The sequence below is a fragment of the Leptonychotes weddellii genome, chromosome 6 (assembly GCF_054177405.1).
Source record: "Leptonychotes weddellii isolate Sample4059 chromosome 6, ASM5417740v2, whole genome shotgun sequence".
NCBI lineage: Eukaryota > Metazoa > Chordata > Mammalia > Carnivora > Phocidae > Leptonychotes > Leptonychotes weddellii.
The window spans coordinates 108,376,667-108,389,040 of NC_138374.1; the positions used below are offsets into that span (position 1 = coordinate 108,376,667).

General features: G+C 40.4%; 1 protein-coding gene across 9 annotated transcripts in view; it reads right to left on the minus strand.

Moving 5' to 3' along the window:
- CR2 (complement C3d receptor 2) overlaps positions 1 to 12,374 on the minus strand; it is a 436,172-nt gene that overhangs the window by 408,041 nt on the left and 15,757 nt on the right. For 6 of the 9 annotated variants that reach the window (XM_081824898.1, XM_081824907.1, XM_081824902.1 and 3 more), the window contains 15 exons: positions 12,048 to 12,147; positions 11,714 to 11,796; positions 10,816 to 11,223; positions 10,115 to 10,291; positions 9,945 to 10,035; positions 9,570 to 9,646; positions 8,187 to 8,594; positions 7,385 to 7,561; positions 7,226 to 7,310; positions 6,781 to 6,863; positions 5,887 to 6,279; positions 4,647 to 4,832; positions 3,136 to 3,324; positions 2,460 to 2,483; positions 1,689 to 1,764 (listed from right to left, as the gene is read on the minus strand). In XM_081824898.1, the coding sequence (XP_081681024.1) occupies positions 1,689 to 1,764; positions 2,460 to 2,483; positions 3,136 to 3,324; positions 4,647 to 4,832; positions 5,887 to 6,279; positions 6,781 to 6,863; positions 7,226 to 7,310; positions 7,385 to 7,561; positions 8,187 to 8,594; positions 9,570 to 9,646; positions 9,945 to 10,035; positions 10,115 to 10,291; positions 10,816 to 11,223; positions 11,714 to 11,796; positions 12,048 to 12,147 (2,557 nt within the window). Of the gene's footprint in view, positions 1 to 1,688; positions 1,765 to 2,459; positions 2,484 to 3,135; positions 3,325 to 4,646; positions 5,709 to 5,886; positions 6,280 to 6,780; positions 6,864 to 7,225; positions 7,311 to 7,384; positions 7,562 to 8,186; positions 8,595 to 9,569; positions 9,647 to 9,944; positions 10,036 to 10,114; positions 10,292 to 10,815; positions 11,224 to 11,713; positions 11,797 to 12,047; positions 12,148 to 12,374 lie in introns of those variants that run through there. The other 3 variants (XM_081824899.1, XM_081824905.1, XM_081824904.1) reach the window with 3 other exon arrangements.

Below are 12,374 nucleotides of genomic sequence, written 5' to 3' on the forward strand. Positions count from 1 at the left end.
CAGAGAGAGACACAGCGAGAGAGGGAACACAAGTAGGGGGAGTGGGAGAGGGAGAAGCATGCTTCCCGCAGGGCAGGGAGCCCAATGTGGGACTCGATCCCAGGACCCTGGGATCATGACCTGAGCCGAAGGCAGATGCTTAGCGACTGAGCCACCCAGGCGCCCCTATAGATTAAAATACTTAGAAAATTAATGTTAGGGGCTCCTGGGTGGCTCAGTCATTAAGTGTCTGCCTTCAGCTTGGGTCATAATCCCGGGATCCTGGGATCGAGCCATGTGTCAGGCTCCCTGCTCAGCGAGGAGCTTGCTTCTCCCTCTCCCTCTGCCCCTCCCCCTGCTTGTGCGCTCTCTCTCTCTGTCAAATAAATAAATAAATAATTTAAAAAAATTAATGTTAAAAAAGAAAAGTATATCTTATTTCTGAATAAAACATAACAAAACATAGAAACCTAGCAATATACTTAAGTAGTCATGAAAACAACAACCAAGTGAGAGAAAAGATTACTTCAACAAATAGAAAGGCCTTGGATGTTTCTGAATGGGAACACATTACAGAAAAGATGTCAGTTTCTCACAGACTAATCTATAGGCTTAAATGCAGTCTCAACATATGTTTTTTGGAGATGCCAAATGATCTAAAAATCACCTGGTAAGAACAAACAGAAGAGAATAGAGAGGAAAATCCTAAAAAATTATAGCAAAGGAATTCTTGACCTACCATATAATAGTAGAAAGCTATATTAATTAAACACAAAGTAATTTGTGATGGGAGGGCAAATCAATATAGCAGGAAAAGAAGTCCAGAAACACAACATACCAAAATATATTAATTATTTGACATATGGTCAAGTTAGAACACACTTTCTGGAAAGTCATTTGGCAATATTGATTAGGCATCTTAAATGTTTATACTCTTACCCTTAGTAATTCTAGACATTTATGCTACAGAAATAAGTAAATGTGGAAAAAGGTTTATTCAAAGATGTCTCTTGTATCTTCATTTATTATCAAAATAAATGTGGAAGCAACCTAAAATTTCCATAATACAGAAATACATAGAAAAATATACTATTACATAATTAAAAAGAAAACATAATATAAAGACACAAGAGACAAAAGCCAAATTAAAAAAATTAAAGCAGGGGACTATCATGTCAAAATTTCAGTTAAAAAGAGAAAAAGAGAAAGAATATAAGATCAGATAAGAATATACCAAAATATCTGCAGTTGTTACCACTGGGATTTTTAAAATTTTAATTTTCTAGATTTTTTAATATATATCATCTGAATAAACATCATTCAAATAAAATAAGTGCTTGATATTTTTTTTTTAAAAGATTTTATTTATTTGACAGAGAGAGAGACAGCGAGAGCAGGAACACAAGCAGGGGGAGTGGGAGAGGGAGAAGCAGGCTTCCTGCCGAGCAGGGAGCCCGATGTGGGACTCGATCCCAGGACCCTGGGATCATGACCTGAGCTGAAGGCAGACCCTTAACGACTGAGCCACCCAGGCGCCCCTGTGCTTGATATTTTTTAAGTTCTCACAGAGAGGGCTTCCTTCTATATGGCACAAGATGTCTTACTCCACACTACAATGTTCATGTCATATGACTCGTGCTTCTGAGTTTAGTTTCAGGCAAGAAGCCAAAACCTTTTGTACCCTTTGGTCAAGGATGCATTGAACTTACCGTTCTCTGTGTTTTAATATTGTGCATAAGGTGACACCAATCAAGAATACAAGAAGTACTGAACCTGCAGAAAGACCTAGAAAACAAAACAGCAAGTATCAAATGCCAGACAATTGTGACCTATATTGTTTTGAAGTAATTGTGGGGCTGTTCCTAGTGGTGGGGAAATTGTTATGGGACTTTATACTTATCCTTTGTTAGCCATAAAATGTTACGTTCCTAAATAATCATACTTGGGCTTAATTTTTTTTCTGATTCAATCCAGTCCACCTTTAATCTAAAGCACCAAGCATTTGACCACAGGGCTCCAGTCAAGTTTCTGTTGAGCTTTTCTGTTTCTTTCAATTTTATTAATAATATTCTTGTTACTGGGGTGATATTAGGAGCTCAGGACACAAGGATCCCACGACTTGGCATAACAACATTTAATTCTCAGTTGGAAAATATATTTTGCTGTTGCAGAATAAGTCAGCCTGTTTGATAGTACCAAATCATGCAAAAGATCAAAAGTTAATATAAACTCAACTTTCAATTGAAAAACTGGGAATAGTTGGCTTTTTAAATTATTTATTCAACTCTATCCAAAAGTGTCAGTTTGTAATATGAAGTATGTATTAAAAGAGCTTTAAGACACCAAAAAGGATAATTTCCTAGGAGTTCAAGTGAAAAACAAAAATAACAGGCAGGATATAGGGCCTCAAATTCGATATATATATATATATTTTATAAAACATCATTAGAAATTTAATTCAAATATTTAAGAAAACTTACCACTAAGAAGAGGAGCAAGTGAAGCTAAGGAGAGTACAAAATCACAAAAATATTAGTCTAGTTGCATACTTCAGTGCAGCCCAAAGTCCCGTGGTAATATCCCCAAAGATAACACTCAGCTCCTTTCTCTCAAAATCTACTTAAAAAGATGTATTGGGACCCTGCATTGTATGCACTCTTCCTTCATTTTTTATGTAACAATTCACTGGATGTTTAAAAAAATAACACAGTAAGTTGGGGTAGTTCACGAATGAGAAAAGCCAATATACTCAACTTTGTAATCAGAGATTTCTCAGGTTAGAATGCAAGTAGTAACTGTTACAACATGTTGTTCAACATATTTTTTGGAGGTCCCTGTCAAATTGGTTAAGTACTTATAAACCAAGATTCAGCAAGAGAAATCTCAGTAACAGCTCCTTTCAAAATGTAAGGTTGTTAGTTCTGCATCTTGTAGGTTGGTACTCCTCTCCCTTTATTTTCTTCTTTACTTCCCTCATCCTCAGAAAGTTCTGCTTTTTCTAGAATAGACCACTAACTTCAAATTCATCTGTTACTGTAGCACTGGTCACAGACCCACATCAATTTAAAACCTAGAAGTCCCTAACATTGATGGATACTCCTCACTCTTCTTCTCTCCAGTGAGACAAGTATGAGCACGGTAGCCTTTTGCTGTTACCTGGTGATTTGCAGACAGCCAGGGGCGGGTTCCATCCCTGATCATCCTGACACTGGCTCTGGGGACTGCCTTCCAGGGTATACCCCTCTTCACACTCCAAAGTGACGATGGCACCATACTGATACATTTTCCCAGGCTCTAGCCCCTTCTGGATTCCATTCATATACTCTGGGGAGCTACAGTTTACCTCTGAAATGAAAGAAAGCTCATTGAAGCTGGATCATACTTTAGCCTTTTCTCAAGGAAGTAGATACTGCCCTGAATGGAAAGGTTTATGAAACCAACTCGGTTCATTCTCAGTAAAGAAAGCCTCACTGTGAGAACACAAAAGAACATCTTAGGCAGAGTTTTTCTGTGTCAACCATCCATCTCAATTACCTCTAGGTAATTTAAGCCAGATTATTTTCCTTCTTTGAGCTTTAGTTTCTAAACTAATAGTGTTGGATAATTTTAATGGCCTCTTTGAGAAATGGTAAAGGCTGAATGGGTGATATTAAGAATTCTTAATGACTGGGCGCCTGGGTGGCTCAGTTGGTTAGGCGACTGCCTTCGGCTCAGGTCATGATCCTGGAGTCCCGGGATTGAGTCCCGCATCGGGCTCCCTGCTCAGCGAGGAGCCTGCTTCTCCCTCTGACCCTCCCCCCTCTCATGTACTCTCTCTCATTCTCGCTCTCTCAAATAAATAAATAAAATCTTTAAAAAAAAAAAAAGAATTCTTAATGACTGTTTCATCTGTTCCACTGTTACTCTATAATTGTCCATACAGAACATACTTCCTCATTTCTCCTTTCATCTCACACCACAGGGAGCAATAGCAGGAGGTTTGGGATTTGAATCATGACTCTAGGACTCCCCAGCTGTGTGACTTTGGGTCAGTTACAGATCTCTCCACTCTATCGAGACCTCATCTGTCATATAGGAATAATAATGGCACGAACTTCATCTGGTTCTCAGGAAGATTAATGAGATAACGCACGTAAGATGTTGTGTGCAGTTTCTGGCATTTAGTAAAAAGTGCTTGATAAATATTAGATATTAACTCACTCTTCCTATTTCATATGCATTGTTTATGTTAATGAAAATGAAATTCTGAAGCTTTTATAAAAAAATATACCCATAATTCCACCACCACTTAGAGGAAATATACTGACAAGATCGTTGTGCTTTTTATCAGTATTTTGTCAAATGCACACTTATCATAACTACAACCACAGGTTAATTCAACCTGCACTTTAGTTGTTTAATTGGTATAAGTACTTCAATTTTCTATATTTAAAGGGCTACATAAGTGATCACTCCTCAGATAAGCTACACCCTAAGTCATTTTTTTTAAATTTTGTGGTATTTAGACTAATTAATGTATTCATCCAATTGAATCAATCCAATGAAATGCATTTAATTAAATGAGCCAATTAATGCATTTATTTGGTTATTTTAAGTTGAAATACCTAACTGAATATCTATTTCAGAGACATTTGAATAAAAAAACAGGAGAATAATAGACACCACACCTTGACAATAAGGGGCAGATTGGCTCCAGGTTCCCTCATGTGTGCAAAGAAGGAGTGCTTCTCCCACAAGCAGGTAGCCTTGGTCACATCTGTACAGGATTGACATTCCAGGAGAAAATCGAACTATATCTCCACTGGTATGATTCCCGTTGGGTATCTTAAGCGGAGGTTGACATCCTAAGGAAGCTTAGACACCAATAAAAAAGGATCTTTAATTTAACACAAAGGAACATATAGCCAACACTATCTGTGGGTGACAGCAATACTGAAAGAAGGTAGGGAACAAGGCAACTAATTGGTATCAAGAAATACTCATTCCACCTAAACCAAGTAGCACTGGACAGAAATTTGCATTGCCTACATATATCATATGAGATCTGAAGAAATGTCAAAAGTAGCATAATGAAACATCAATGGTCGTGGCCCACGGTTGTAATCTATCAGGTAATAGTATTTTCTTTTCCCTTTAAATAGCGAAGGGGCTATAGTTTAAGGGTCTTACACTCCAATGCCTTCTGGAACCAGGAAGTGAAGCCACCAGATATGACAAATCAGAGAGCATCTGTCCTAAAAATGGCAGCCACCACCTGGTTCAAGATACAGGTGTCTTTCAGGAAAGCAAAGGGGGTCCTCACTGTATTACACATTCACTGTTTATCTTGGGCTGTGCAGATGGGTTTCACTTAGGATGAGACTACTGTGCTAGCCAAAGAAAACCATTCTGGTGAGCTGAATTCAGTTCTTGGGGCACCGACTGGCAGCCTCTGTTGTAGATAGTTACTGACAGGAATAAAACTGCTGAATGATAACTATAATGACAAGAAAGACAATTTGATGGGTTTGAAGGGCAACATTCATCTCCACAAACCCAAAGTTCTCTTTCTGGCTGGTTTCACAGCCTTAAATATCAAATTATCAAGCAATATTATTGCCAAACACTTGCCCTCCCAAAAAGTATGTGTGTTTTTTTTAAGTTATAAATTAGTAAAAAGAATAAATTTTAGAGACTCCATCAGTTTGGCAGTTAACCATTATCTTCTCATGTACTTTTGCTCAGCACACCTAGAAAGGGAAGGGATAAAAAAAATCAGATGAGAAGACAAGGCAGGTATCTTGTAAAACAATGTGATTGCCGTCACTTTTACATGCTTTTCTGTAGTTTGAATGGTCAGTGCAATTTCAAAGCCCTTTTTCTTCATTCTGGGCAACACCCCATCCCTTATTCCTTAAAATATCTTACCCTTTTTGATACAAGTTGGTACACCTGGCACCCATTTGTTATTGGTATGACACCTAATCACGTGACTGCCGTTCATGATGAAGCCAGGATTGCAGGCGACATACACTGTGTCATTGTGGGAATATGAGGAACGAGTTTTGTTGAGCTTGTACCCATGTTTGACTTCTGGGCTAGGGCAGTGAATCACAGGTGGAGATTTTAAGCACTTTGGGGAAGGTCCAGTCCAAGATCCATGTCCTTCAGAATCACTTATGCATCGTATATTTTTCTCTCCCAGAAGAGAGAATCCTTGGTCACATTCATAAGAAACTTCATTTCCATATCGGAAGGGTCCTGCCATCACGCCCCTGGGCCTTCCATGGTCAATCATGGGTGGAGGCTGACAGTGAATTACTGCAGAAGAGATTTAGGAAATTCTGCTTCAGCTAGCACACCAAGGTGGACAGTCTTCAGTCAGGCACAAAGGAAACTAGGCAACTGCTCGTACTGCACGTAACCATACAAGAATTTAGATCTTTAGAACCCAGGTGATGCTTCCTTTAAAACAGCATTATTAAATTCTCTATGTGAGTAATACATACTCGTTCCAAAAAAATTCAGAAAACAAAGTATTATGAGAGGAATAAATATAGCTATGTTCCCATAAACTAGAAATAAAGGCCATATATATGGTTTTTTTCTTAAATCTTGAGCAGATATATAGCAAATACTCAGTTCCTACTTGACCACTTTTTTCCCCAATGCCAGCGCTGACCAAACACGGAAAGATTTGTCTTATGTACAATGAGACAGAACACATAGACTATTGAGGTAGTTATAAGGCTAGTTCTTCAGTGGCCTTCCCTCTCTAACCCCTTACTACCCCAATGACAGTTTTTTTTTTTTCTAACTTACCTTTACAAAGTGGAATCTTTTGGAACCAAACCCTATTCTCAGCATCTTGACACTTCTGATAAGTATGTCCTGTCAACCGGTACCTAGAGAGAGATTGTAATGCATTTCCTCTTGCCAGTATCACATCTCTGCAACCTAGCTTCCTCAAACCACAGATACAGGGGCACTTCTAAATAAGAGCTTTGGCAGACAAGGAGCTAAAACTCTTGGCCCTCCAAGTAAGAAAACTACTTCAGACATAGAGTTTTCCACAGCAAAGTCATTTCCATGTCAAGTAAGGACTGAAAAGTCAGAGAGATGTTAGTTAGACCTTTGGAACCTCACATTCCCTGTGAGTGTGACAATGAGAGACCTCTAGAGGGAGTCACTAAGACAAGCTGAGGACAGAATTAATGCACAAAATGAGGTGGAGACCCCTTTTCAGAATGGACCATCTCATACTCACCCATCTTGACAGGATGTATTGACTGGTATCACATGTGAATGAATGGGAGGCTCTTGAAAATCTCTCACAGGTTGACATGGTGCTTCTAGAAGAGCAAAGTTTGAATTATTTATGCATGCCTGATATCACAGAGAAAAACAACTCTGCAACTGAAAGTACCTTCACACCGAGGGGGAGAAGGACTCCAATTTCCTGAAGGCATACAGTGAATGGATTTGTTTCCCACAAGCAAGTAGCCAGGGTCACAGGTGTAGTCTACAGTCATCCCAGAGACAAAGAGGACCCTATTTCCACCCGTATGCTGACCATGATGGAGCCCAAAAGGTGGCTGGCAGCCTGAAGAGAAAACTCCCCACATAAATACCAACAAGAAAAAAAGAAATATATACTCAAGAACATTAAGTATACAACATTTGACAGCAGACAATCTGAAACTTTTAAGCCAAAAATTATGAAGCTGTAATTACCAAATGTTTTCTGCTCTTTTGCAGGAACCAGGCACCTTTAAAAAGGTCCTCTCGAAAACCAAGAAACAGACTTTTAACTATAGAGAACAAACTGATGGTTGCCAGAGGAGAGGTGGGTGGGGGATGGGTGAAATCCGTGATGGGGTTTAAGAAGGGCACTTGTGATGAGCATTGGGTGTTGTATGGAAATGTTGAATCACTAAATTCTACACCTAAAACTAATATTACACTGTATGTTAACTAAGTGGAATTTAAATAAAAACTTGAAAAAAAATAAAAAGTTCCTCTCATTATCTACCCTGAATATATCCCAGATCCAAGGGGGCATTTACGTGAAGAACACATAAAAACACATAGGACATTCCATCACAGAATGAAGAAATGGGATAGTAATCTGTGCACCTTTGCCTTTTTCTACAACTCTAGTTTTGGGTTGGAGCTAATAAACAAGAATAAATAAGTAAATACCTCATTTTCCCCCATTGGGTCTTTACCTTTTTCACAAACTGGTATTTCAGGATCCCAGGTGCTATCGGCTTTGCAACGAATCTGATGGCTGCCCTTCAAAATAAATCCATGATTACACTTGAATGTCACACTGTCATTGTAGAAATATGGGGCATCCTTGCCAGATATCTTGTATCCATTTGCAACCTGGGCAGGTGGACACTGAACAGCAGGGAGGAAAAGTTTACAGACAGGGGCAGGCCCACTCCAGGTGCCCCTCTCTTGGTCATTGCTTATACAACGGATGGTGCTCTCCCCAATGAGGTTGAATTCCACTCCGCTCTCTGGTCCAGGGTTGCATGTGTAAGTGACCGTGGTTCCATATAGAATATCTCCTGAGGAACTCCCTGTGTGTTTCCCATTGTAGATGGCAGGAGGTGGTGGGCAGATGATTTCTGGAGAGATGAGAATTTACTGTAGAATTTTGCTCCAGTATTAGACACCAAAGAAGAGAAAATGAAGAGACACCAAAGAAGAGAAGACGAAGCTACACCAAAGAAGAGAAATGAAGACACCAAAGAAGAGAAATGAAGCTGGTTATGAACCTGTTGTTATCAGGTTTCCTGGAAGATATGGATGAATTTTGATGATAAGAGTTAACATCAAAGCTCCTTATGTATGTAAAACTCGATTTAAACAGATATCCTAGCAAAGATTTTTCTAATGGAAATCTTTGTTAAAAGTGAACATGTTCATCAGTATCATATTGTGAGGCAGTGAAGTCTAGTAGTAAATTGGTAGTTAAAATCATTGTTTTTTAAAGGAACCAATAAGTGAATAAAAGGCATGGGGGTGGGTAGAATTAAGCTTTTTTGAGTATCATCTTTGTGCTGAGGTGATAGGATAGGTTAGCCAAGAATCGCTGTCAATAGAGCATCTACTTTTGACAGGTGATTTTCTCATCTACAAAGTAGGGATAGTACCATTTAATTTTAATAACTTTGAAGTCTGGAGTCTCAGTTTAAGTTTCCAGATAAGAGGCTGGAATTTCCAAGGAGTTACGTAAAATTGCCCCAGCTCAAATGAAGCAATAGAAACAGATCCCACACCAATCCCCTCTCTCTCCACTAAACTATAGCGTTCCCCAAATTAAGGATGGTTGCTCATATACTCACTATCCTCATTATCCTTAAACTGTTAAATCACAAAAGAGAATCAGAAAGTGAATACATTTAAATTGATTGGCATGCTATGAAGTAGAAAGAGGTGACAGCAGAAAGACAGCAAAACTGTGCAACTAGAACTGTTGACAAAGTTAATCGAACAGAATCTAATATTAGGATTCCCATAACATGGCCTCAAACAGAAATCTCCCAGGAAATGGGTACATCTCACGCCGTTTCAGGTCCTCCATCATTTTCGCTACTCACCTTCACAAAGACGAGTCTCCATAAACCAAGGAATCGCACCTTGGCACTTCTGATAAACACTCCCCCCTAACCGATACCTAGGGACAAAGAGCCATGTCATTTTTCATCTTGTGACCACTAAGCTAAGCAAAGCTGTTGGCGCAAAGCAGATTCGCCACTTTTAGGACAAGAAATAATAGGGACCAATATGTAGACAGCATCGGCACCATCCATTCATCGCATAGGCAGTGTTTCCACGCACGCAACGATAGCGCAATCAACCCTTCTGCGAACAGGTGACAAGGAAGGCTCTTTGAGATAAACACAGATGACAGGGCTTGTAGTGTGTGCCCTGATAAACCAGACCTGGGTCAGGCTGAGACAGCCCTCGCTCACCCTTCGTCGCAAGAAGAGTTAACATCTGGTCTAACAAATTGATCCTGGGGTTTCTTAAAGACTTGCTCTTCTATAGGTTCACACTCCGCCACTAAGAAAAGAGACCTGGATGAGAAATCAGCTCAAGGCAACCTCAGAACCATAAAACATCTATATTCAAAGCCTGGCACCTTTGCATTCGGGGGCAGTGGGGGTCCACACCCCCTCAGAGGTACAACGTATGGATTCTTTCCCCACGAGCACATAGCCCGGGTCACAGCTGTACTTTATGGATGTTCCTGGGTCAAAGCGGACCATGTGTCCATCTTCCTTGTGCCCATTGAGAATTGTAGGAGGGGCTTGGCACCCTAAAGGAAAAGAAAAGTTTTCTTATATGAACAACAGAAAGAAACAAGCAAAGAACTTATCATTAATGTGTAGCTCAGTTTTGGGTACTTTTAGATCAGTGGTTCATCTTTTTTCGTTTCTGCACTTCGGCTGCTGCAGACTTTGTTCAGTTCCTACTCGGGGCTCTAACTCTTCTCCTGTCTCTTCTTTTTTTAAGGAATGCTCTCCTATGTGTTTAACGGGATATATCCCTAGGGCAGGGGTTTTGCTTACTTCCCTTAAAAAAATTAGTATTGAAACAAACAACATTTTTTTTCCCTAAAGAATGAGGCAACTTAGTGATCCCTAATGCTTTTCCCCCAAGGATACTTCCACAAAATGAAATAACAGCGGGGGAGAGATGTTAAGAAAACCTATATAATTTATATTCACTATATGTAGTAGAATTGAGGGGACTAGAAACTGGAAAAGGCCCTGCTTAAATCCATAACCCCATCCTCTAACACTTCAAAAAAATGAATCAGTAACATATTGGAACACCCACCCTTTTCACAGACTGGTGCCGATGGCTCCCACATGCCTTGGGCATTACATCGGATTGCCTTGCTGCCCTTCAGGGTGAAGCCATATGAGCAAGCAAATACCACGGTGTCATTATAGGAATATTGCTCTTTCTGCCCAGATGATATTTGGCCTCTTAGGATCTGGGGAGGTGGACACTGAATGGCAGAACTAGAAAGTTCACAGCTTGGGGCAGGGTGACTCCAGATCCCAATCTTCTGACTATTGGTGATACAACGGATAGTCTTCTCCCCAGTAAGGATGTATCTCACTCCTTTCTCTGGGTCTGGGTCACAGGTGTAAGTAACTGTGCTTCCGTATGGAGAGTTCCCCGAAGAGCTGCCTGTGTGTCTTCCATTGAGAATAGAAGGAGGTGGCAGGCAAACAATTTCTAGAGAAATTAGAGAGAAATGACAAGATTGCTGTTGTACTGCAAACAAAGAATGCCTCGGATGTTCCTTGTACCACTGTCCCCTCTTAGGTTCAGGGACAGTGACATTTGAATCTGTAACATACCAATCAAGGCAGCTATAGCAATATAATTTTAAGTATGATTTAGGACTTTATTCCTGAGTATATCTACTGGGCTGACCCTTTGATTTCTTCTGCTGAATATACAATCCCCTTTCTGTGCCCGGCCTGGCTGGCAAGCTTATAGAGCTTTCAGAGAAAGAAGAGCCTAGGAACCCTGTTTCACTTGAGTAAGCAGAGAGGAAGGAGGCAGCTGAAGGATGCTTCAGTGAAGAACATACCCCTTCCAGATGTCTATGTGAGATCTCTGTATAGTAATGACTGAACCAAAAGCTTTTAGTTAAGCCACGAATGGAGCGTTCTGTTCAAGGACCAGGGAAGTAGCTGCAAACCACAGTTTTCTAACCTACCTTTGCATACTGGCATCCTGGTCCAAGAAGCCCGCTGTCCAGCAATTACACATTGACTGGAAGGTTGGCCTTGTAACCGATACCTAGAGACAGAGGGGGGGGTCGTTTGGGACTATTGAGCAGTGGGTGTTGAGAGCAACAGCCTCCACTTAAAATCCAAGACAAATTCACTTACCTGACGTGTACCAACCCCTTTCATAAGCATTCTCTCTCCCAGCCTCACTGTAGGCTCTCCCTGGATTCTCACAGAGGAACCCTCGGCAGGTGTCACTGGTCACACCATGCACACATAAAACGAAATGAATGAAATCTCCAAGGCCCTCCTAACACTCACCCTTCGTTACAGTCAAAGTTCACAGTCGCACCAACCCGAAGACTTGGAGGGCCCTTTATCTGTCCATTGAGAAACGGTCCTGGAGGTTCACACTGTGCTTCTAAGGAAATAAGCCAAAGATGAGCAAAGTGTGGCAAATAACAGGATAGCCCAAATTCTTTTTTTAATTAATTAATTAGTTAATTAATTAATTTGAGAGAGAGAGTATGAGTTGGGGGGAGGGGCCAAGGGGGGGAGAGAGAGAGAGTATGAGTTGGGGGGAGGGGCCAAGGGGAGGGGAGAGAGAGAGAGAGAATCTCAAGCAGGCACCACACTCAGCATGAAGCC